At 33.9% G+C, this 26,841-nt stretch overlaps 1 protein-coding gene across 3 annotated transcripts in view; it reads right to left on the bottom strand.

The window, feature by feature from the left end:
• EPHA3 (EPH receptor A3) overlaps window positions 1-26,841 on the bottom strand; it is a 367,515-nt gene that overhangs the window by 327,251 nt on the left and 13,423 nt on the right. For all 3 annotated transcript variants that reach the window (XM_039480619.2, XM_074389163.1, XM_074389164.1), the window contains exon 2: window positions 20,796-20,860. In XM_039480619.2, the coding sequence (XP_039336553.2) occupies window positions 20,796-20,860 (65 nt within the window). The remainder of the gene's footprint in view (window positions 1-20,795; window positions 20,861-26,841) is intronic.

Genomic DNA, 26,841 nt, shown 5'->3' with positions numbered 1-26,841 from the left:
TTTCTTTTTCTTTTTCTTTTTCTTTTTTCTTTTCTTTTCTTTTCTTTTTTTTTTTTTTTTTTTTTTTTTTTTTTTTTTTTTTTTTGAGACAGAGTTTCGCTCTTGTTACCCAGGCTGGAGTGCAATGGCGCCATCTCGGCTCACCGCAACCTCCGCCTCCTGGGTTCAGGCAATTCTTCTGCCTCAGCCTCCTGAGTAGCTGGGATTACAGGCACGCGCCACCATGCCCAGCTAATTTTTTGTATTTTTCGTAGAGACGGGGTTTCACCATGTTGACCAGGATGGTCTCGATCTCTTGACCTCGTGATCCACCCGCCTCAGCCTCCCAAAGTGCTGGGATTACAGGCTTGAGCCACTGTGCCCGGCAGATTTTTTCTTTTCTTAAGCACTGTGCCTTTAGAAAAGCAGTCTATGGCTTTTTTCTTTTTCCTTTAAGTTCTGGGATACATGTGATGAACATGCAGGTTTGTTACATAGGTATACATGTGCCAAGTTTGCTGCACCTATCAACCCATGATCTAGGTTTTAAGCCCTGAATGCATTAGGTATTTGTCCTCATGCTCTCCCTCTTCTTTCCCTCCCACCCCTCAGCAGGCCCCGGTATATTCCCCTCCCTGTGTCCATGTGTTTTCATTGTTCAACTCCCACTTATAAGTGAGAACATGTGATGTTTGCTTTTCTGTTCCTGTGTTAGTTTGCTGAAGATAATGGTTTCCAGCTTCTTCCCTGTCCCTGCAAAGGGCATGAACTCATTTTTTATGGCTGCATAGTATTCCATGGTGTATAAGGGCCACATTTTCTTTATCCCGTCTATCACTGTGGGGATTTGGGTTGGTTCCCAGTCTTTGCCATTGTAAATAGTGCTGCAATAAACGTACATGTGCTGAGAAAACTGGCTAGCCATATGCAGAAAACAGATACTGGACCCCTTCTTTATACCTTATACAAAAAATTAACTCAAGATGAATTAAAGACTTAAATGTAAAACCTAAAACCACGAAAACTCTGGAACAAAATCTAGTCAATACCATTCAGGACATAGGCATGGCCAAAGACTTCCTGACTAAAACACGAAAAGCAATTTCAACAAAAGCCAGAATTGGCAAATGGGATTTAATTAAAGACCTTCTGCAAAACAAAAGAAACTATCATCAGAGAGAACAGGCAACCTACAGACTAGGAGAACATTTTTACAATCTACCCATCTGACGAAGGTCTAATATTCAGAATCTACAAGGAATTTAAAGGAATTTACAAGAAAAATAAAAACCATCTCCATCAAAACGTGGGCAAAGGATATGAACAGACATTTCTCAAAACAAGATGTTTATGCAGCCAACAAACATAAGAAAAAAAGCTCCTCACCACTGTTCATTAGAGAAAACTTCGTAACTTTTCCTTGGCTTATCTGAATTGCCAGCATCATTACTCATGCACTTTGGGGGATTATTAAGTTAAATAAGGGTTATTTGAACACAAGCCATGGAAACTGCAGCATTGGGTCTGATAGCTGGGACAGCTACTAAGTGACTAATGGGCTGGTCCTGCGTATACATTGAGGACACCCTGGAGAAAGGGATGATTCATGTCCTGAGTGGGAGAGAGCAGGACAGAGAGAGATTTCATCACACTACTCAAAGCAGTGAGTAATTCAAAACTTATGAATTATTTCTAGAATTTTCCATTTAATATTTTCAGAACTCTGTTGACTTCTGGTAACTGAAACCACAGAAATCAGAACCACATATAAGTGGGAACTACTGCAAGGATCTTCTTTCCAAAATTAACATCAATTCATCTTTAACATCATATCTCATTTATTTTATTATTTTGATGTTAATTTTTCTTTTTTAATTAAATTATACATTTTCTTTCAAAGCCAAAGGTATTATCACACCATGGTGTTTTCTTTGATGATACTTGTTTGACTGAAAGAAATAAAGCAACAGTGAAATGGAGAGTGAGAAATTGATTCTAGACACGCTTGAGAGTAAAAAATCCTCAGGAAATGGTAAATACTGAATATGAATAAAAATAAAACAACAAATAACAATTGATTCAAAGGTCTCTACACTGGGTGACTAAGTGGATATTTAATGCATTATTCGAAATAGAAAATATAGAAAGAAGAGAAGATTTTAAAAATTTGAGTTATTTAAATCAACTTCCTCAGTGAAAAGAAGGATGTAAGTTATTGAATGTTATAAATTCAGACAAATTTATAAAGAAAAGATAGTAAGATAAGATCTTTCAAACAGCTATATTATGGAGATCATTCTATATTGCTTTAAATAACTGTGCTAAAAATTGATTTAGCTCAAATAATATACGCATATATACATCTCTGGAAACTGAGTATGTCCACACAATGGTTTTATTACGAATGCCAATATGACGGATATTATTTTAAAATAAACACAGTATTTTTGTATGTTTTCTTGAAGAATCGCTATTAAAGGTAAGTACACTATATATGTGTGTGTATCTGTCTCTGTTTGTGAATATATATAATACACACATAGCTAAAATAGAAAATTTCTAACGTGTTTGTTTTATAGAAAATAAAGTAATTCATTAGGAGCAAAGTTTTGAGAACAACTGGAGTAGGCAAAACAATTTCGACTGTGTGACCCCTGGCTCTGCCTCTCCTCCTCCTCTATCAAAAAAACAAAACGTTTTTTAGAGGACTAATTCTTTTCTTCCTGGGAAGGGAAAGGAATTTGTCTTATTTTATGAAGGTAAATTCAATTTTATTTTTACCCTATTAAATCATTGGTCTAATTTTGTGTTTTTTTTTTTACATGTTTACTATAGATAGCACGAGAACGGTATGAATGTTATTTCCTAATTTGTTTTGAACAGTTCAACTAAAGTAGCTCAACAAACTGGTATATTTCAATTGGTAAATTGTGCATATTCCGGACCTTTCCCCTCAACTCTTATTAAAACACCCATAGTGCAATAATCAGCTTTGGGCACTGAAAATAAAAACAATTGCTATTTGTTATTACTGTAAAAAATCAAACCAAAACACAGCCACAAAGTGTTTGGAAACAAGAAGCAAACCTAATATTCAGGACTCAGTTTAAGCAAAAATTAATAATGGTATGGTATTATAAAAATAACAAGAAATTCAGAAGAAATGCACACTCTCATCTTACAAGTGATAACATGCAAAGAAGTGAAAAGCTGTTCATATGTTCAGATATTTTCTAATAGTAAACTGCACTGAAAGGTTTGTTGTAACAATACCACTAATAATTCCAAAAGAAAACTAAGTTCAAAAAGAAGCAGACCTCAGTAAGTGTAAAATGGAAGATGTACATGGACAAAGGCTTCTTCTGTAAACTCAGAATTCAAAAGGACTTGTGTAGAACTGGAAGGATATACATAGATGGTCAAAGCAAACACCAAACAGCATCATATCTGTGAAAAGATGTGCATGAATCTTATATGAATGTTACTCAGTGAATAAAGCCAGTCTGAAGTGGCTGCAGACAGCACCAACCCAACTATACGACATTCTGAGAGGAAAAACGACAGTCAGCAAAAAGATCTGTGGTTGCCATGGGGGGTGGGAGGAGGGAAGGAATTAGTAGGTGGAGCATAAGGGATATTAGGGCAATGAAACGGTTCTGTATAATATTGTAATGGTGAAAATATATATTATGCACTTGGCAAAACTAACAGAACACAAAGAGTGAAGTCTAATGCAAACTATGTACTTAAGTTCTAACAAGGTGTCAATATTGCTTCATCAATTTTCAGAAAACATACCTCAGCAATGCAAGAAGTTAATTACTGAGGAAACGGAGGGGGTAAGCGGGGAATATGTGTGAACTGTCTGTACTTTCTGTTTAATTATTCTGTAAACTTAAAACCTAACTAAAAAATAAATCTATTAATTTAAAAAAGTCAAACCGATGACAATAAAAATGATATGTGGTAAAATATATTACTGACTATAAATAGACAAGAAAAAAATTCCTTCTTACTAAATGCAATGTGGTACCCTGGATTGGATCCAGGAACAGAAAAAGGAAGTAACTGGAAAATATGGTGAAATCGGAATAAGGTCTGTAGTTTGTCACAATGTACACACATAAATCTCTGTACCACAGTTTTGATACTGTACCACAGTTACATAAGATTTTAACATTATGAGAAATAAGGTAGAGAAAATGGCAACTATGTGCTATCTTTGCGACTCTCCTGTGTATCTTGAGTTATCCCAAAACAAGAATTTATTTATTTATTCAATTATTTATTTATTTATTATACTTTTTTTTTTTTTTTTTTTTTTTTTTTTTTTTTTTTTTTTTTTTGAGACGGAGTTTCGCTCTTGTTACCCAGGCTGGAGTGCAATGGCGCGATGTCAGCTCACCGCAACCTCCGCCTCCTGGGTTCAGGCAATTCTCCTGCCTCAGCCTCCTGAGTAGCTGGGATTACAGGCACGCACCACCATGCCCAGCTAATTTTTTTTGTATTTTTAGTAGAGACGGGGTTTCACCACGTTGACCAGGATGGTCTCGATCTCTTGACCTTGTGATCCACCCGCCTCGGCCTCCCAAAGTGCTGGGATTACAGGCTTGAGCCACCGCGCCCGGCTTATTTATTATACTTTAAGTTCTGGGGTACATGTGCAGATCCTGCAGGTTTGTTACATAGGTATACACATGCCATGGTGGTGGTTTGCTGCATCCATGGCCCCGTCATCTACATTAGGTGTTTCTCCTAATGCTACCCCTCCCCAATCCCCCACCCCCTGCTATCCCTCCCGTAGCTCCCCATCCCTCAGGCCCTAGTATGTGATGTTCCCCTCCCTGTGTTTGTGTGTTCTCATTGTTCAATACCCACTTACGAGTGAGAACATTCAGGGTTTGGTTTTGTGCCAGTTTGCCAAACCAAATGCCCAACAACAATAGACTAGATAAAGAAAACGTGGCACATATGTGCCATGGAATACTATGCAGCCATAAAACAAAGATAAGTTCATATCCTTTGCAGGGACATGGATGAAACTGGAAACCATCATTCTCAGCAAACACTAATTTGTTTTAAACTAGCATTATACATGAAATAATTGACAGCTAGAATGAAATGTCCAACCATTATAGACCATAATTTTTTTTTTTTTGACTTTGATAGCTATATTGCAAGAACAAGACAAAACACACTACTATACTTGCTCCTTGTGGGTAAAATTGTTCCTAGTTTTCTTTTGTCTCTGAAATATCTAGTGGAAAAAGTGCTTATACATGGCTAATGATGGATTCTCTAAATCAAATGAAAACAAGAGCTTTCAAAGCCACTTAGTTGTACAGCTTGGGTTATGTTAATTAATGTGACAGCTTCCTATTTAATATGAATTATTGATTACAGACTGGTTGCATTGTATACTCCAAAAGAAAGACAAAAGTATTACCAGAAAAATAAAGAAAAGGTCGGGCGCGGTAGCTGACGCCTGTAATCCCAGCACTTTGGGAGGCCGAGGCAGGCGGACCACGAGGTCAAGAGATCGAGACCATCCTGCCCAACACGGTGAAACCCCGCCTCTACTAAAAATACAAAAATTAGCTGGGCATTGTGGCACATGCCTGTAGTCCCAGCTACTCGGGAGGCTGAGGTAGGAGAATTGCTTGAACCCGGGAGGCTGAGGTTGCGGTGAGCCAAGGTCGCGCTACTGCACTCCAGCCTGGCCCCTGGTGATGTAGTGAGACTCTGTCTCAAAAAAAAAAAGAAAAAAAGAAAAGAAAAAGAAAAAAAAAAAGAAAAAAGAAAAATAAAGAAAAACCTAGTCTCATTAAAAACAACTTAATTCTTTTTTCCCAAACTATGTAGCTATCATGCAGAATTCAGTATTTAAATATTTTATTAAATATAATGTTATGGGCCCTCTCATACAGTCAACCCTTTCATTTTTTCATTAGTTATATTTTATAGAATATTCTATAAATAATATTTAGGTTCTTTCATATTAAGACATTTAATAATTACCTAAAGGGTTAAAAGAGGATTTCCCCATTCTATTGTTAAACATGTTACAGCTAGTTATCTATTAAGTCATTTTAATTTTTTGAATACGATATTTACCATTGTGCTGGATCCATTCTCCTCTTTTTTGAAAAGGTATAAGGTCTACCTCTACTGGGTGAGGTTATTTAAAGATTTGATGGATCACTGGTCTAAATCAATCTGAAATTCCAAACAATTATAAGAATAAAAATAAAGTCTGTGTAATTTAAAGAAATGGCTATTCTTTACATATTAGGAATCCTCTTTTTGCGCTGCACTTTGGCAGTATTTGATGAGAGATGTACTCTAAAAACAAGTTAATATAAGTAACAGTTTATATCCATTTTGAATAAAGACCCAACAATTAAACAATTAAAACATGCTTTCACTTTACTGTAAACATTTGGGATGAAATTAACTTTAATACTCTGAAGGTTTTTTGGTGTGTTTAAAGCAGGCCTATGGCCACAAATATTAGCTCACTTATAAGTGCATTAAGAGGTTTCATGCTCTGTTTATTTATAACCACTTCCTATGGAACATTCCCTGATCTTGTAACAGATTAAACAATTCTTCCTCTCCCATTTAAACATTCTGGTAAATATATACCAATGTTTCTAATAAGAATCATAATTTTCACAAACATTAGGTCTATCATTTCAGTGCTTTTCAAAAGGAAATTGAATATTGGGGAAAAAAGTGATATGGTAGACATTTCTCAAGGTTATTAATGTTTAAAATTCCATTTAAATTTCATCTTTCATTTTATAATTTACTTCCTTTTTGTCAACCAAATATTATGAGTACATTTTATAATTTTTTAGAAACTACCAGTTTTAGATAGTAAGTAGCATACAATATAAAATTAATATTTAGAAAAAAATTGTTACTTTTAGCTTCTATATATCCTCTACTGTCAAATTCCCATAATTGAATCTGCCAAAACTTTAAAAGTACAATATATAAATTTCTTCAACAGCCTGGAAGAATCTGTATAAAAATTTCATATTTATAGCTTGTAAATTTCCAGCAATTTAGAAATTATTAATAATAAGGGGGCCATGAAACACTTTCATATATTGAAATAGCACAGGAAATACCACTGAGTGTGTTAAGGATATGCGTTATAGATGTAGGTATATATGTAGATGTATACATAGATTATCTTCATGCCTAGACGTGTGTGTGTGTCCATCTATATATATATATATATATATATATATATGTAATAAATCACATCTCTTTTTAAAAATTCGTTTAAGTTCTATCCTTTAAACTTTCAAAAACCAAACCCTTTAAATTTATGTGCAGGCTAAACCCTTAATATTAATGTAGGACATTGGTTCTTAAAGTGTGATCCTTGGACAAGCACCATTAGCAAGGCAATCATAATTATAAGGGTGGTATCCTGCAGCTGGTCTGATGTACTCTAAAATTTAGGAAACATTGATCTAGAAGAAACAAAGACAGGCATCACTTATCATCAATCACCTATGATACCATGGAAATTACCCTTGGATTATCTACCTCCTTTCTGGCCAGTTGACTCCCTTTCTTAGAGAACAGATGGCATGAATCACCTGTTATCTGTAACCTCCTTTCTGTACCTTGGTAGACCTTTTTCTCTGATGACTTTGGTAGACCAACTGATCTTTGCACCTCCAGTCTAAGTCCATGGAGTACTTCCCTAATTCCCAGACTTCTTAACAATTTTGCATTAAGATAGAACCCAAACCCTTGACATAATGTATGAGGCTCTTCATTATCCAGTCTATTACTCTCTCATTTATTTTCTCTTTCCTTTCAGAAATTTCATCACTTACACATTTGCTACTCTATTTTCAGGTGACATGGGCTATGATTCTCTCTGAACATGCAAGGTTGTTCAGTATGTGCTTTGTGTGTGTGGTGCACAGTCATGCATACTTGATGAATTCCTACTTATCTTTAAATGGTCACAATATTCTGGTATAATCTTCGCTGACTCCTGCCAAGCAGAGGTGATGACATACTCCATGTAATATTACCATATGTATTGTGTATTTCCATTCATGACTGTCACTGTATATAGTTGCAGGTTTATGTACTGGTATTTTCCACTAAACTTTAAGCTTTCCTTGGAAATAGCTTACTTCTCTTACAAGATATAGTATAAAGTAGTGGTGACGCGCGTTGCATGGGAATCACGAGTCTGGTTTCTGATTCCTCATGCAATCAGAAAACATCAGTTTCCACTCCTGATGTTTTTATTTACTGGATTTGTGAATGTATTTAATCTGTTCAATGTATTTAAATTCCTTGGGCCTTACTCTTCTGTCTTGTAAAACTTCATGGGATTGTTGTGCAGATTAAACGAAATGATATCTCGAAATCACTAGTAATACTGTACAGACCAGTGGAGAAATATCAGCTATTGCATTGTTTGCATCTCTGCTGCCAACAGTAGGACCTAGTACATAGCAGGAGCTAAAGCAGTTACTGAACAACAAAGTGAACAAATTTCAATATACTAAAGATTCTACAAATCCCTTGTATGCCACACAACCTATTCAGAATTCAATAGGTTCTAGAAACTAATATTACCTCATATACTTTCACTCTGAAATAAGGCTGATACCCTTAACCCTCTCCTAAATATTTACCACTCCTAAACTTTTCTTTGAATCAGAATCACTTATTTCAGAAAATAAAAGTGTTTATTTTCCAAGAGGTAATCACTAAAGTAAATTTCACCAAAAACGTTTCCTCGGGGATTACAAAACTCTTTTGTTCTGTTTTATAGTTTAGTCTCTAAAATTTGTTGAAACACTAACCTGTTACTCTAATTTATATTATCAAATTGTTTTGAAAGCTACATATGAACATCATATATTTCTGTGAAAAGAATCCAATAAAAAATTAATGATAACTTTAGCACTTCGTAAAGCAAAAAATAAAGCCAACAATTTAGAGATATTGTAAATCTTGAGGATTTACTGGCTAGAGTATAACATATCTAATCCTTCTGTTTCAAGACTAGTTGTACAAAAATTATGTACTATTTTTAAAGATCCTAAAAATTAATTGGTTTACACAGAAATTGAAACTATGTGGTATTTATTTTTAGTTACAATGTAACACTGAAATGTATTCTTTCAATGCAAGCAGATTTAGATTAATAATTGAATTCAAGCTAAAATCAATTTCTAGTTGTCATAAAATTAGTTAAGAATCTTCAGTCATCAAGTGACAACTCAGTCCCTGGATCATAAATCAAGTTATGATGAAGGGATACACATTCATGAGAATGGAAAGCTAATAATTATCCTCTACAACCTGATTTTTTTCTTGAGCTTATGAAAGATCAGCATTTTTCATCTGCTGAGGAAAGTAGTTCTATTTTGTCTGCTGTGTCTCAAGATTTGGATGTTATTTTGAGTGCTGTGATACAGGACACTCAGGTGAAGTAGTCTTGAAATTCTATGAAGTATAATTGGATAAATATTAAATCACATAATCGTAAGTCCTTTCTTGGCACTGTCCACAGACCAAGACAGAGGGGAGGAATGAAAAGATGAAAAGAGCACTGAACCCAGACCCAGAAAGCAATGATGCGACCTTCATCAAGTCACTGAGCCCATTTAAGCCTCAATTGCTTGTTTGTGCAATTAGAGAATTGCCCTAGACGATAGTTGCTGCTGTTTCTGCCACCTCTAAAATCTGATTCCTCGTTCTAATATATTTTACTGCTCTAAATAAGGTACAATTTTGCTGTCCTTAATGGAAAAGTGAAGCAGCTCTATCAGTAAATGTTTTCATAAAATTCTACAGATAATAATTTTATGGCTTATTTGCTGCCTTTTCAGTACTCAGGATAGGCAAATTTCTATCAAAATTGTATTACTAATTCAACTTAAAAAATGACTACCTGGTACATCTGTCCAACATAAGGATACAGATGACATATGGATTCGGGGAATTTCTGGACAAGCGTAGTTTACCAAATTGACTCCTATCACCCACAAGATTTAAATCCTACTGAAGACTTTTGAGTAAACCTATGAAGTGTGTGGCTATCAGTTTTCTTGAGATTCCACAGCATGAAATAGTATCCAAGTGTAGACCATCACAAATGGCTAAAATTCTTTTAAAACATGGCATTGCCTCACTCTCTTCTTGAACAGGCTACGCTGTCTCCCTGATTGCCGAATTCTTGACCTTATCACTTCAAGCTGAGAAAGGAGGTAACCGTTTCTCTTATAAAGATTAGTTTATTCTTAACTTAGGCCAAAAAGAATATTGACTACCATACACAAGGGATATGTAATCACTTCTACTGTGAGAGTACTTTCTGTCCCCCGGCACACACTTTTTTGTTTGTTTGTTCTGCCTTCCTTGGTTTACTAGATAATTTTCAATTTCACCGAGTCCTCTATAGGCCCTACAAGTTACTCAGTTTTCCAGATATGACTTCTCTTTGTTTTGTGCCTTTATTATAAACATAACTAATCATAATATAATTAATCAATAAAAATGAAAAGAAAACAATGAAGATTTGATTTTAAAGAATATCCCTTCCTGGAGTCTTAACAAAACTATAAAAGTTCTACTTTTATGCTACATCATCGAGACATCATATACCCTAAAAACTAGGAGGCCCGTTCTAAGTCCCTTCAATCTGTAACGGCAACTTTTCCAGTGTTCCTTCTGACTCCTATTTGTTCTCCAATTACACTGTCCTCCCTGACCACCTGCTTAAAATGATGTCTTTGACTGAGGTGTTTTAGGGTGGCACATAAAATTAATCACAATCTGGTCCTAGAAAACTTCTAGGAACAGCTAATAGTCATTTTTCAGACAACCTGATGTTCTAGTAACTACCTGACAGGGCTTTCACATTCTGTATTCTCATTTTCCTAACACTTAATTCATTGTGTTTTAAGTCTTCGGGTTTTACTCCCATCTTTTATCATGAGCAATGGATTTCAGACATACAAATACTGTATAGGTATCCGTAAATATTGAAGATACTACATGCCGTTCAAACTAAATTCCAAGATTACATGAGAGGAATCTGATGACTTGGAAACAAATTCCTATGACAAATTTTCAAGAACAGATTTCCCAGGTTGCCAAAGAAACACGTCTTTTCTCCGGCTGCATGTTTATTGTAAAATCCAATATTTAAAAATACGCATAGTTATATTCATGATGAATCATGCGCAGTGCTGCATTTAGAGGTTGAGATGAACTACAGCCCTGAATAAAGCAGCAGCTGAATATCTTAGTAAGTACTGTGTGCCTCGTTACACCAGATAGTGATTTTCTAACACAGTGGTCCCCGAACTTGAGTAGCATCAGAAACCCATGGACAGCCTATTAAAAATCCTATTGCCACGCCCCATCCCCAGGGTTTCTAATGCAACAGGTAGTGATAGGGACCCAGGATTTTGCATTTCTAACAAGTATTGCATACAAGTTAAAGAGTAACAATTTTGATCTGTTAGTTCATATATTTATATCAAACTGCCTTAGACACAGAATTAATAAAAATAATGTGTAAACTTAGGCATACTCAGAAAAATCCGAGTGTATCAGCACCTTTGACATTTTTCTTTTTCTGTCACATGAAATGGAGATGAATGATTTTAGCCAACTACTACGGAGTCTCAGATACTACATTGGTAATATTTCAATTTATATAATAATTCCTCAATAAAGTGAGCATCATATGCAGGAAAAAAAAGTGATGGTAACCTATAAGCTTTTAAGGATGCAGGAATACTTACAGTGGTTTATATTGTACATATCACAGCCATTAAGCATTTTCAGGTTCAATGACTATCATTTGGGACATGGGACTTACATAAAAAGTTTATTACACCATAGTTTGTATAGACTCAATTCAATTTCTTTTTTTTAATCTTTCAAAAGAATGAAGTACCAGAGTGTAATAAGCCTAGCGTCAAAATAAGTAAAAATTTTAATCAAGGAGACAATATTTTAAATAAGCAAAGCTTTTGTGTGAATTATTTTTATAAATTCTTGTCTTACGCTTAATGGAATGACACAGTTGAAACTGTATCTTGTTTTTACATTCTTCATACAAAAGAAGACTTAGAAGCTTGAAAACATAATATTTAGTCTGAACATACTCTCTATAAAATATTAAAGGAATAGGACATTTCTTAGTAATGCACAAACCTATTCATTCTGCCATACATTATTTTGCATGTTTCAACACATTTAATGTATAATGAATTGAATAGGAAAGCCACTCTTTTAAAATTATAATACTTATATTTCTGGTCACTTTTATTTTAATAACTACACATTTTTGACCAGAAAATGTTCTCATTTGAAGTTGAACAACAAAACAGAGCTTAGTGAAAAAGTTATTTGTTTTAAAGAAAAAAATGTTATCAATATAAGAAACTACTAGAGGCAGAATTTTGTCTTTGATTTGAAATTTTTAAAGCTACTTTAAAAACAAAGAATTATTACGGTAAATATACAAAAGTTTTTAACACTCAGAATAGAAATTAAAATTATTTGACAATATCTTAGCTTTTTATTTAACTTTATAGTTACTATATGTTAGGTAATGATCATAAAGCACAAATGAATTTATGAGTAAAGCTGGAGGAAATAAAACCCATGCAATTATCTTTGAAGTCTCCTTTATTTTAAATCCCACTAAGCTTACATCAAATTAAAATAAACAAAATATAGTACATGCCATATTTTAAAAATTATAATCCAGTCTTTCTGGATTAGAAACATAACACCTTTTTTGATTAAGAGAACACAATTCACATATAGACATAGTGTTAGCAACAGAAAAATCACTTCTTTTTTTTTTTTAAAGCACCAAGGTAACATTTTCTTTTTTATAAATTAAATGTTGCTCGAATACGTTCTAACTTAGCTGATTTCTAGTACTTGCCCACATTTCCCCCTTTATAAAGAGTGCATTTTGTTTCAAGAAGAGGTTAAAAAATCGGTAAGATTTTTGCCACGTTTTTCTAATTTAATCAGACATCTTGCCTTAAAAGGTCAGCATAGTAGGTGAAAGTGACATACTTAAAATGGAGTCTAGCCAGAAAAATTTCAAGTGACCAAGCATCACATATCACATGTGTCAAAAATTTTGATTTTCCTGAATTGACTATTCAGCATATGAAGTAGAGTTTGGACTGTGATTCACAAAGGCCGAATCCCAGGTGGTTATTGCTGACACCCAGTTGTCAAAATATCCTGTCTGCATTGAAAACCCCATTAACAAAGTGAAAGGCTGAAATCTAGTTGGTAACATTTTTAGAACCTGATCTTCCCAAACACCAATAATTCTAATATTATAGGCAAATAACACCATACTGTAAAGTAGAAAAGTAATGACTTATTTTATAAAGTATCTTTATTGTTTTAATTCCTCTCTATGACTTATTAATTTTAAGCAGTTCTATGATTTGCTCAACGGGATTTATTTACAGGATTCTCACTTTTTCCCCTTGAAAACAATCAATATAATTTTTAATATGAAGTTATTTCTATGTAGTTTTCTTTTCAGTTAACCTTCCATTCACAGGCCAGTTCTGTTTCCTAGATACATTTAACTAAATATGTCTGCTAGCACAAAAGACAACATAATATATTTAATATTGATATATTATAGATTATACAATATGTGTTTATATATAAGAGTTGTACTCCATTTTATGCCATTAAAAGAGACAATGAAATTCCTAAAAGACATTATTTCAAGTAAATCATCAAATTATTTTCAAAAAACACACAAAAAAATCAATGTTAGCTTTCTTATTTGGGAAAGCTTTTATTATTTATTTTTAGATAATTGTAATTAATGGGCAATTAATATAGGAACTACAAATGCTGAGAATCAAGGGGGGATTTCATGAAATGGGGATTGGCCTCACAGAGCTTACAATTTCCTGGCTGAAATAAAGATCAAATGATTGCATTAATGTATGATTGTAAGCTGTGAATGTACAAGAGAGAACACCCATAAGAGGTAGATGAGCTTGCCCAGTGCTATGTGCTGGTATAAGGGTAGGAGTCATTTAGGAGGTGGCGAGGCAGAAGGGTAGCTTGTGAAAAGGTCAGGAGGTCTCCATGAAGAAGTAATATTTGACTTGAAATCTGAACTATCAATATCTGAGAACATTCTAATCACTAAAATTTATAAATAAACTATATACCCAATTAATATATTTAAACTTCCTCAATGTTTAAGTTGGTTCAAAAGTAATTGCCGTTTTTGCATTGTTGAAATTTGCCATTTGATACTGGAATACATTCTGAAATAAGTGTGAAATATACATCATTTTAATGCACATTTTCTCATTTTGCTTTTTTTTTTTTTTAAAAAATGACTTATCTGCTATTTAATTTATATTTATTTTAGACTACGGAAATGATGTTAGACAAAAAACAAATTCTAGCAATTTTCTTATTGATGTTCCAAAAGGGTTGTAAAGCAATAGAGACAGCTCACAACACCAACACATTTGGCTCAGGAAATGCTAGTGAATATATAGTGCAGTGGTGGTTTGAGAAGTTTTGCACAGTAGACCAGAGCCTTGAAGATGCGAAGTGTAGTGGCCGGCCATTGGAAGTTGACAAAGGCCAGCTGAGAGCCATCATTGAAGCTGATTCTTTTACAACTTCACAAGAGGTGGCCAAAGAAAATGTTGACCATTCTGTGGTCGTCCGGCATTTGAAGCAAATTGGAATGGTGAAAAAACTCAAAAAGTGGTGCCTCATGAGCTGAGCAAAAGTTAAAAACAAACAAGCAAACAAACAAACAAAACAAAACAAAACAAAACCTGTTGTTTGAACTGTCATTTCCTTATTCCACACAATGAACCATTTCTCGATCAGATTGTAACGTGATGAAAAGCAGATTTTATACAACTGGTGATGACCAGCTCAGTGGTTGGACCAAGAGCAGGCTCCAAAGCACTTCCCAACGCCAAACTTGCTCCAAAAAGTCACGGTCAGTGTTTGGTGGTCTGCTGCTGGTCTGATCCACTACAGCTTTCTGAATCCTGGTGAAACCATTACTTTTGAGAGGTATGCTCAGCAAATCGATGAGAAGCAGTGAAAACTGCAGTGACTACAGCTGGCATTGATCAACAGAAAGGGGCCAAGTCTCATCCACGACAAAGCTCAATGGCAGGTTGCACATCCAATGCTTCAAAAGTTGAACAAACTGGGCTACAAAGGTTTGCCTCATCCATCATATTCACCTGACCTCTCACCAACCAACTACAACTTCTTCAAGCATCTCGAGGACCTTTTGCAGGGAAATCGCTTCCACAGTAGAATGATGCAGAAAATGCTTTCCAAGAATTCATTGAATTCCGAAGCACCAATTTTCAATTTATGGGAATAAACAAACTTATTTCTCATTGGTAAAAATGTGATGATTGTAATGGTTCTTATTTTGAGTAGTAAAGATATGTTTGAGTCTATTAATACTGGGTTAAAATTCGCGGTCCAAAACCACAAGGGTTCCTTTTGCAGCAAGATTGTATGCAAACTTTTGTCTGTGCAGATTAGATGGAATAAGAATCCAGTGGCGTCAGAGGCAATGTATTGGGCTCCGAATTGAGAAGCGGTGCCTGCTTGGACTTACACAACAGTGTCAATTTTCCTTCTCCCCAGTCCAAATTGAAGACATCGAGTGTAGACTGAGATTTAGGAGACACGTAAACGAATTTAGCAAAAGAGTCTGGATTAAAATGGGAGAACCTCAAAGCTTGTCTGTCTTAGAATAAGAAATGATATTTATATGGCTCTTTCACATATATATGTGTATATATATACACATATATATATATACACATATATATGTTACATATATACACATATATATGTAACATATATATTCTTAGATACATAGAAATATCTCATTTGCTCAAGTCTCACTTTCTATAAAGTGCTATAATATAGGAATTACTCTAATTCCTTTTTTAGAGGTGAAGACAAATATTTTTTCAAGATTGAAAAAAAAATTTTTTTGAGAGACAGAGCATGGCTCTGTCACTCAGGCTAGAGTGCAGTGGCTCAGTCACACCCCACTGCAGCCTGGAACTCCCGAGCTCAAGGGATCCTCCCACCTCAGCCTTCTGAGTAGCTAGAACTACAGGTGAATGTCATCACTTCAAGCTAATTTTATTTATTTGTTTATTTTTTGAGGCGGGTTGGGGGGGCGGTTTGCTATGCTTGCCTAGGCTGATCTTGAAGCTCTGGCCTCAAGTGATTCTCCTGCCTTCATCTCCCAAAGTGCTAGGATTACAGGTGTGAGCCGCCTGGTCAGTTTTTGATGAATTGGCTTACATCTGATTACATAATAATAAGTGGTAGAGACAGAACAGAAATGCATGTGCCTCAATTCTAACCAAGGTTCTTAACCTGTTTTACTATTATTGTTGACATCTTACTAAAGCAGTAAAAAAGACAACCTGGCAAATATAAATAACATCATAATATACAATTATGCTGTAGTCATAGCCTCCATTTAGAAATTAGAATATTTGACCAAAGATAAAACTTTCTATCCTATCAGGATGCCTTTCAATTGAAAGTATGAAAAATATTAAGAGTGGCTTAAATAACAAAAAAGCGGCATTCCTTCACACAATTCAGTGGTTCAGTGATTGTCAGTTGCATACTGGTTTCTCTTATGCTCACCTGGCTCTGCCTTTCTGGTCCCGAGAGAAATGCGGCTGCTGCCTTCAAGGAGCAAGCCCAAAGGGAGGAAATGCTGAGCCTCTCCCCATCTCTCTGTCAGGAGGAAAACCTTTCCTAGAAATCACTGAAATTCTGCACCACTCTCATTGGCTTTGCCTCTCCTTGCTTCAACCAATCTATGCCAAAATAACTCTCATGGTCACGATTAGTTCTCAGATGAATCAACATCCACCCCTTGGAGTCGCAGAGATTTTCCAGGAACACCTGGGTGGGTGAAAACTTGAACAGTATCTGTGTTTCTCTCATCAGCAAGGAGCATCCAAAGAACAGATACTGGGTGGGCAATCAACAAGCTCTGTGTTTGCTAAAACCATGTTTCCATTTAAGTGTATGTTCACTGCTAAGACATCAATACATATTTAAAGAAACCTTAATTCCACAATTGCTAATTCTGAAACTTCTTTCTATTTTCCACAGATATATATTACTCGTTTCAGACAGTGGTTTTTTCCACACTCCCTGAATGCTGCCACTCCTCACTCTCCTCTTATTGGAGTTTCTTGAGTTAAGTAAGTCATGGCTCATGATTCTTTGTACTAGCTAATCAGGATATCAGTACTATACTACATGAAAACTGTGTAGCTCAACTTTCCTTGGATTTCTCCTCCAATGCATTTATGTAATGATATATGTAGCCTAAAAGTTTACTTGATAGATTGACAATATCAATCAATGAATCAATCAATTTAAGTACAATCAACATGAGTCACCTGTAAGCAAAAGACTGTTTTTCTAAGTTGCAACCTAACAATATCTAGAAGCTTCTGTATGTGTTGATGGTTCTCAAAATCAAATATTAATATTAGAACTACTGAATTATTTACCCAAATTTCTGAATAAAATTAAGCAAAGGATTCAAATCATATTATAATTCCTAGTTTTTAAGGCCAGAGAAGGTAACTGCTTCTGTCTGCTAAAGGCACCAAATATAATACCAGATAATATCAGTGTCAAATAAAACTCTTTCATTTAAAAATGAATTGCTATTCATGACATCCCCAAATAATTTCAGTTTATAAATTTGAGTATTATTTTCATGAAATGGATCACTAATTTAATTTCTAAAATTTATATTTCCACAGATTTGGAATTTAGAGCTTCTGATGAGAATATGATTGGAAGTTAGAGAAAGAGGGGGTAGTCTCCCAAATCTTAGTAAGTGCCGTTCCTAATTCCCTAAGTAGAGTTTGTCAACTTAGGCACTGTCATTTTAGAGCAGGTCATTCTTTGTTTCAGGGCCTGGCATATTGATTGTAAGATATTAAGCAGTACCCCTGTAAGATATTTAGCAGTACTCCCTGACTAGATGTCAAAGTGCCTCCTTTCCCTAGTTGTGATAAAAGACTTCAGACATTGCCAAATATCCCCTGGAGGCAAAATAAAAATTGCCTCTTTTCTTACTCAACCTGTTAAGAACCACTACCCTAAATCAAGAATGAGCATTTGAAGTAATTATGTTGTAACATTGTTATTATGATTTTTCCTCTTCGGTTTAGTCATATTTGATTTAACCTCCAGTCAGATGCACTGCCAGTTATTAGAGTTAATTAATTAAATAATAAACTCAAAGGCATTTCCAGCACTTGTCTTTTTTTTTTTTTTTTTTTAATGGAAAACCTTTCAGTAAGGGTATCACAATGGTTATTAGTATCTATTTTCTTTAAAAACAAAATAGAAAACTAATCTATCCTTTTCATTTAAAAATGAAAAAGATTGGGCAATAAAAACAATTAATTGAATCTAAAGGCACAAATATTTATACACGCCAGGCTATTAAATCCAAAACCTAAACTTACAATACAGTATTTTGACCCAATAATTTGATCCATTTCTCAAAAAAACTCAAGTGATCTAACATTTTCTAAATCTGCACTATGTATTTATATATATTATGGTTAACATAATATGTGGGATGATATTTGGGAAATTTAAAGGAAATATACACAACATATCACCACAGAACAACAATTCACATCATTTGATCTTCTTTTTCTTTCTTTTCTTTTTTTTTTTTAGGAAGTTTCCCTTTTCTCCCTGTAAATAATAACGATGAGCTTGAAGAGAATGACCAACACTTTAGGCTATTTTATGCATGAGAAATAGGAAAACCACAGTTGCAAGATCAACAGAGGACAGCAATGAAGAGGAGCTAACAGATCCGAGTGGAGCTCTCTAAGGCAGCAGTAAACCAAAGGAGAAACAGAAAACTGTTGACTGTGGAAGCTGTAAGAGATTCCTAGGCAACAAAGAGGTAGAAAATTGGACCATAGATAGGAAATGTAAAGAGTAATTTATCCAGAGGAACGGTTCTGAGATTTAATGAGGCAAAAAGTCACCTGTTGAGATGCACATTCTGATTCAAAATGTCTGGAGCAGGGTCTGGTAGCCTGGATTTCTAATAATCTCCCAGATGTTGATGTTGCTGGTTTGTCCCTGTGCCACACATTACCCAGCAAGGTGCTAGACTACCCCACTCTCTACCTCCAACACAGATCTGGAAGTAAAAGTGCCAACTCCATCCCATCACGTTATCTTTGAGATTAACAATGGGGGACTTCATTTCCTCCAATTCTCAATATATAAAGATGTGTTACCATTATACTTTCTTTAAAGGAAAACAGAAGCCAGACTGTTGCTGTGAAATACAAGATAATTTCTTGTTGTTTATAAAAATAAACATTTACATATCTATTAGTAAAATGTTACTGTAGTTTTTGCTTTTCTTATATCCTGAAGCAGCAGGTTCTCTGGTATATTCCTGAAGAAGTCATGAAACATTCAACTTTCTAAAATCAAAATTAAGGTGAGGTTTGACTTTTAGATGATTAGTTTCAAATGAGTTTTGCAGCTCAATCTTGAGTTTTGATTCATTCTTTATGACAACCTAGCCTGTGCTTTTATCCTAATCATTTGATTCCTTTTACACCTCTGGGAAAACCAAATCCTGGCTTACTTCATACTCTCTCCTCTAAAGTAACTAATGAGGACTTGATTTTAGGTTTTGGCATTTTGTCAAAGTCAAGATGTGTCAGGAAGATAAGCAGACACAAAGAGGAGAGATAGATGAAGTATCGCTGATGGAAAACATCCGCTTGTGAAGAAGCTGGTAGTATCATTAAAATGTGTATATTTAGTCACAAAAATCTGAAGCCTAAGCACCAATACGAAGTGGAAGTCGTTACGATCTCTTGAAAAGGAGATTATCATAGAAGGACAGGAATACATAAATTTGTTCCTATGACAAATATTTCAAAATAGCACTTTGCATATTTCACAAGCTATACTTAGAAACAAAAAAGGTATGCTTAGGAATTTATTACACAATTTTGTAGGGACAAGAGATTTACAAATGTAAACCCCCCCCCCCATTTTTCTGAAAAAATAGAAGAAAAATTTTCTCTCAGAAAAAGCTTATTATAGTCATTCAGAGCACCAGAATGCTACACACTCTTTAATTTGTATCTGGATTGATAAAATACCAAAGCTATGTAAAAAGTTTAAAACTTAAAGACAGCATCAAATTTTTCTAAATAATATTCCGAGTTTTAAACTGATGTAGGCAAATTGTAGACATTTTAAATTAAGACAACATAGGTTTATACTGTTGACAAAGAAATCCTGCCTACTTGGAAAAGCAGTTACAAAGGTTGGTATTAAGGCTATGACTTTGGAGATTACCATCGCCAAATACGCACTTTCTATATTACCTGAAATTTAGATAGTCTAATTAATTCAACTATTCTGATCACATCATGGAAAGTCACTCTTACATCATTGACATGATGCCAATAATGATTAAACTATTTAATCAGTCCATTCAAGCAACTGATACATTCAGAAGGAATAGTGTCTTCAAAATTCTTAGTAGCTCCATTGGACACAAATGTCAAGCTGGTTACTTCATATATTGAATACTCCTATAAATATAATTTGTCACCAGAAGTGAGAATTCAATAAATTTGCCTGCTCTTTAAGAAAGGTAATGGAGAAAATCATCTTTCTTTTTGATGGTTTATTGAACTCACCCCATGCGATGGATAAGAGATCCAGCCCAGCTCCCCTTGAATTGTTTTTGAATCCAGTAGATTGACTAAAAGAAAACAAAATACACAAACACAGTTAATAAAAGTAAATTATTTATATTTGCTTCTCTTGAATTCACATTGCCTGTTGTTGACGTTGCTCAAAAATCTTAATTTCCTTTTCATTATAAGTCTATAAATAGTATAAAAAGAAGGAAATTACAAAGATACACCATAGGGAAATTTGAGACCAAAAGTGTGTGTGTCCTTTTAAACTGTTTGCATTTGTTTACAAGGATAGGTGAATGTTCAATATACCGATAATTTCTGATATAATAATTACAGGTTTAAAGAGGAAACAATGAAAATGCAAAACAGAAAATAACATGAATGTTAGCATATTAAAATAACTTTAAAAATATTAAATTTGATAAATTTACATATGATTCCACAATTAATTTATTTCTTAAATATGTTGCCACAGTGAATCAATATACCTGTTTATTTATATCTAATATGGCACTTTCATATTGTCCCTGGCTAATATTCAACATATTATTCTGCAATATGTATTTTTAAAACTATTTAAATATTTATTATTTACTTATATGTAACAAACGAAAAGCTTAACTACCAATTTGAGGAGAAATCAAAGTAAAACTATGTTTTATAATAACACTTGTGTAAGGTTTTATTTATTTAAAGCAGTTATTTTTACTCAAAGGCTGAAGTGATTTTACTCAGAATTTGTGCTAGTTCTAATGACTTTTAATCAGTATTTGTAGACAAAAAGTAAAATGTAACATGCATATGGTTGCATTTTGAATATATTATTAAAAGAAAATGGAACATTATATATTTTTCACACAGAATATTAATTTGTAATGGGTTAGAAAATAAAATATAAAACAGCACTTCAAATACAATGAATAACAAAAGGTTCACTTTGTCTATCTGACCTATTAAATAATGAAAACTATGGTTTTAGCTCATCTTTCTTCTGAATTAAAAAAAAAAGAATCCCATGATTGACTAATGGAAGATGTGAAGGAAGGTTACATAAACTAAGTATGCATTATTAACATGAAGCAGACCATGAAAATCAATAAATACAATAGAAGAGAATGATTTTCAGGGGTTACATATATACACAAACCAAAACATAATGTAAATAACATACACTGTACAACATATTCTCATGTTGTCAATAAAGCATTTCCTGATACATGAAAAGTACCATCCTTTTGAAAATCATCTCAACTAGTTTTTTTTTTTTTTTTGCAAAGCAAACTTTAATCGTATAAAATGTCAGAAAAAATAAATTACGTATTTGATAGACATTAGGTTTCTAAATTTTCAAGCAGCACTAAAATTTTGATTACCTGGTTAGATGATAAATACATTAGGTGAGTATAAGTAAGGTATTGATAATTATAATATAAAAGAAATATAGTTCTCAAATTTAGATTCTTTAAGTTTTGCTAGTGAAAGGTAAACATGAACTTTACGTTTTATAATTTCTTAATAATTAAAGAATTTTTCTCCCAATAAATTAATCCTAATGAGAAGTAATTGTATTTAGATTAAAACAGAAGACAGCTGCTTCATGGATAACATAGTATAATTTCCATAATTGAATTATTTCCCATGATATCAGTTTGGAAATTAACAGAATGGTTAATTATATTGCAATTATGTCTCAAAATAATTAAAAACCCTCTACCAACTGATCAATGTTATAGATTATATTTCAGATCAGTGTGAGAGAAAATTTTTAAAATGATGAAAATACTTTCTCACCTTTACATTAAATGATATTACCAACATTCATTCTGATAAAAGATATACCTAGTTTAGTTGTTGGTTGTATCATACCAGTCATTTAATTTCTCTGAGCTTTATGTGGGATTTACATAGTAGAAATGACCTTGCCAGTATGCATGAATTATTAGATATATTTGCAATGTCCTTAGGGGTTTAAATGGCTTAAGGTATCATTGTGTTTAGATAATAATTGCACATTACTACATGAAAATTATATGTTACTCCATATGCTAAGATGAATCATTAGTATTATGTCAGTATTAGTAAACAGAGTGAGGAAAAGAAGATATGGTTATAACGCAGATTCCATCTAGTAAAAAACTTATTGGAATGTAGGTTGTCAACTAATGAACTACCATATCCTTAACTTTCTTCTGATAATAATAAATAATAGAATACTATTGGACTAGTCATATCAGCATTTGGTTTCTACTCAAAGAATAACAAGTAAACCAAAATAAGTTAGACTATACAGTCAATTAAGTGTTGAAGATTAATTAAATGTATTGCATTTATTCAGAAATTAAATTTTTAGTGTATTCCATTTAGCACGAGAAAAACATAATTAGCAGCATTACTTCTGATTCTGTTTTTAATGTCTATCAAGCAATTATATCTTCCCTGAGTATCTTGCAATGTTGCTGTGATGATCAAATAACATATATTTAAAAGCACCATGAGTTTATAAGTTCATAATATGCTGTACAGAACCCCTTCTTGTAAACTGAATATATTCATATTATTTAACAACAGTTTCATTTTTGGCTTCCGAATTTTATTTATAATTTAATTACAAGACCCAAATACGTGACCTAGTTGAGTAGAATAGCTAACTTCAAAACACTTTTTTAAAAGCGCATACTTCGGATTTATAAGGTGCCTTGTGTTTGTACCCAAATAAAAATAACAGCGTCTAAGAATTCTAAACACTTTAAAGTGAATGGTTAGTTAATTGGGACTCCCAGGATACAAACCTCAAGTCTCTTGTGATCTATTGTAGAACAGTTTGCTTATACAGCATAATTGGGGTGAGAAAATAAAATGAATAGAATTTCAAAGTAAATCTGTGAGAGATTTATCTGCATACATTGACCAAATCTAACACTGCAATACGTATCTTTTTTTTTTTTTTTTTTTTTTTTTGAGACGGAGTTTTGCTCTTGTTACCCAGGCTGGAGTGCAATGGCACCATCTCGACTCACTGCAGCCTCTGCCTTCTGGGTTCAAGCAATTCTCCTGCCTCAGCTGCCTGAGTAGCTGGGTCTACAGGCACGGGCCACCATGCCAGCAAATTTCTGTATTTTTAGTAGAGACGGGGTTTCACCATGTTGACCAGGATGGTCTCGATCTCTTGACCTTGTGATCCACCCACCTCAGCCTCCCAAAGTTCTGGGATTATAGGAGTGAGCCACTGCACCCGGCCTGCAATACATTTCTTAAACCCCCCACTGATACAGGCAAGAACTCCCCTCTCTAAACTTGTGTAGACCTGATCATTTCCTTAGGACAAACAGGATAGGCTGATGAGTTGTGACAAACAAATATAATACTCTAGACTGAGTTTGATTTGTACTAGTAATTGGATAGTTTATTTCCATTGCTGGACAATATGAGTTCACAATTCTAAAATCTGACCAAAAAAAAGGAAAATTTTCTTAAGGCTAGATAGGAACATACGCACGACTTCATTCTTTAATGACTACCTCAGGCCACTTAATTATTAAAGCTATCAGTTACCCCTCACCAGGTTTCATATTTTAAGGATGTGACTGCTAAATAATTTTGGTATGTAACCAAAAAACACATTATTTTATTAATTTCAGAATATTTTATATTCAAACAACTATATGGCATATATTAACTTTTTAAATGAAAGTGATTTAAATTTGAAACGTTTTTAAATGTCATGATTAAGTTGGTAAATAAGCGAAGTTTTATTGGGCAAAAATCAAAGTGGAAATCACCATCCTAAATCTAGATGGATATTGTTCTAGGTTTTTCTTTCACATGCTTTACTCACTCTAGTCTTATTGCTTTTAAATTGAGATGTATGGGGAGAAGGGGTTTATATTCATGAGATGGAGAAGGCAGTTCTTACTTAGACTGTTGACTTGCCTTTCAGATGGGCACTAAGTTAATGAGATTTGGAAAGAAGGAATGGTGGTTTCTGATGTAAATAAGAAGGTGTAGAATGCAGTAAAGGAGTACGAAAAAAGTATAAGCCTGGCCACGATGGCTCACGTCTGTAATCTCAACACTTTGGGAGGCCTAGGTGGGCAGATCATTGGAGGTCAGGAGTTCAATACCAGCCTGGCCAACATGACAAAACCCTGTCTCTACTAAAAATACAAATATTAGCCATCGTGCTGGCACCTGCCTGTAATCTCAGCTACTCAGGAGGCTGAGGCAGGAGAATCACTTGAACGTGGGAGGCAAAGTTTGCAGTGAGCTGAGATGGCACCACTGTACTCCAGCCTGAGTGACAGAGAGAAACTCCATCTCCAAAACAAAATAAAGAAAGAAACAAAGTATAGAGTAAATTGACTCAAATTGGCCATAAGTACCTATGGAAAGGAGGAAGTCTGGATGTCGTTTCTGCCACTGATGTCTACTGTTACATTTTCACCTCTGTTGGATTTTAGGATTAAGATTCCCCAGAGTCATGCTCTCTCTTCTATTCCTATCCTCAACCATAATGGAGAGATTCAATCAAAAGTCCACTGTTAGTGGACTTAATAGTATTGGTAGTGTCACAAAGAATTGTCTATTCCAAGAATTTACATCATCTTTTCTTCTTAGTAAAAGAAACAAATGAGATTTTTAAAAAGTTCTCAGTTACTAAAATAAGAGTTTGAAACAAATGTTCTCCGTTAAGTGAGGGCTATTAAAGACGTCATATATGTTTCTAGAGTTTTGATTTTTAGAGAATTATTAACACACAAAGATTTGTAAAGGACATCTCGAAATTCTGATTCATAGTGGCTACTTGTCCACTTAGAAAGACTGAGAGTGAAACTAATATTCATACCTTGAAAGAGTTTTAAGTGCTATGAACATGCAAACAGTGCTAAAAGGGTTTTTAAAGTTAAAAGCCACAGTTTTTTATTAAAGCACATCTTTCCAATTACCTAATAATACAATCACAGGCTTTGTAGTAATGCTATAGTCGCATTTTATGGAACTGAGTTATAAATAATTATTAAACAATCATTTCAAGGTGAACAGTAGGCTTTAATGGCTAAAGAAATTCCAACTCATATGATAATGCATGTTTTCTTGTAAAACTTTCAGTTATAAGGGACTTTTATAGGCAAGTATAAAACCACTACAATAGAAAATAAGCCAATCCTTTGATTACATCTTGCTTTTGCTAAAGAGTAATGACATTTTCTTTCTATGTTCACCATCACTTGTCCCAGCCTCATTTCACATACACTTGTCTTTATCATTTTCATCACTTTCTGTTATAGGAAGCAGAATAACTTTGCTCTAGGTTACCGGACTACACAGAGCTCTTTAATCTGCTTCAAAATATATTTAAATGTCACAAATAGAAGAAAATGATAGAGAAAGAAAGAAATTTTGTTCTCAGTGTTATAATGCTCTGTGTAGTTCTCCAGGCAAACATAATACAGAACTAAGAAATTGACATATATTTTCCGACAGGAATTCAAACCTCAGGTTTTCTGTTTTACTGTATGCACCATGGTACAACATTGAGAAGTTTAGAGAAGATAGTTTTTTCCACATACTTATGTTTTGCAACATAATTTTATCTACTGTGCTTGTGTATTCTTAATTTAATTGTTCCTGTGGACTTCCTGTTTGTATTTATTTTCTTTCTACACAAGCATAATTAAAATATTTTGATAGAATTAATTAGCATTTTATTTCACAGATAAAAAAATTTAAAAATTTTGAACTATAGATGAAGTCAACTATTATCCATCAATTGTGTGCAGATAAAAGTTCTTGTAAACTATGTTAATTTTAACAGCATTTTGTGTCACAGAAATGTTTATATGCTATTTTTATCAAATGAACAGCTAAAACTTTGATGTAATAATTTTTAAATGCTGCCATATTAAACAATGCTATGAAACACCTTTTGTCAGGTGGTATTTTAAGAGCCAATTTATGTGATATAAGAGGATTTCTGCCCTTAACTTCTTCTTTCTCATTAGCTTTTTCTCTGGGGAAATAATTTTGGATTTATTTCTATAAA

The sequence above is a fragment of the Saimiri boliviensis genome, chromosome 18 (genome assembly GCF_048565385.1).
Source record: "Saimiri boliviensis isolate mSaiBol1 chromosome 18, mSaiBol1.pri, whole genome shotgun sequence".
NCBI lineage: Eukaryota > Metazoa > Chordata > Mammalia > Primates > Cebidae > Saimiri > Saimiri boliviensis.
Note: the sequence above shows the minus strand (reverse complement) of the source record. Positions and strands in the feature narration are given on the sequence as shown.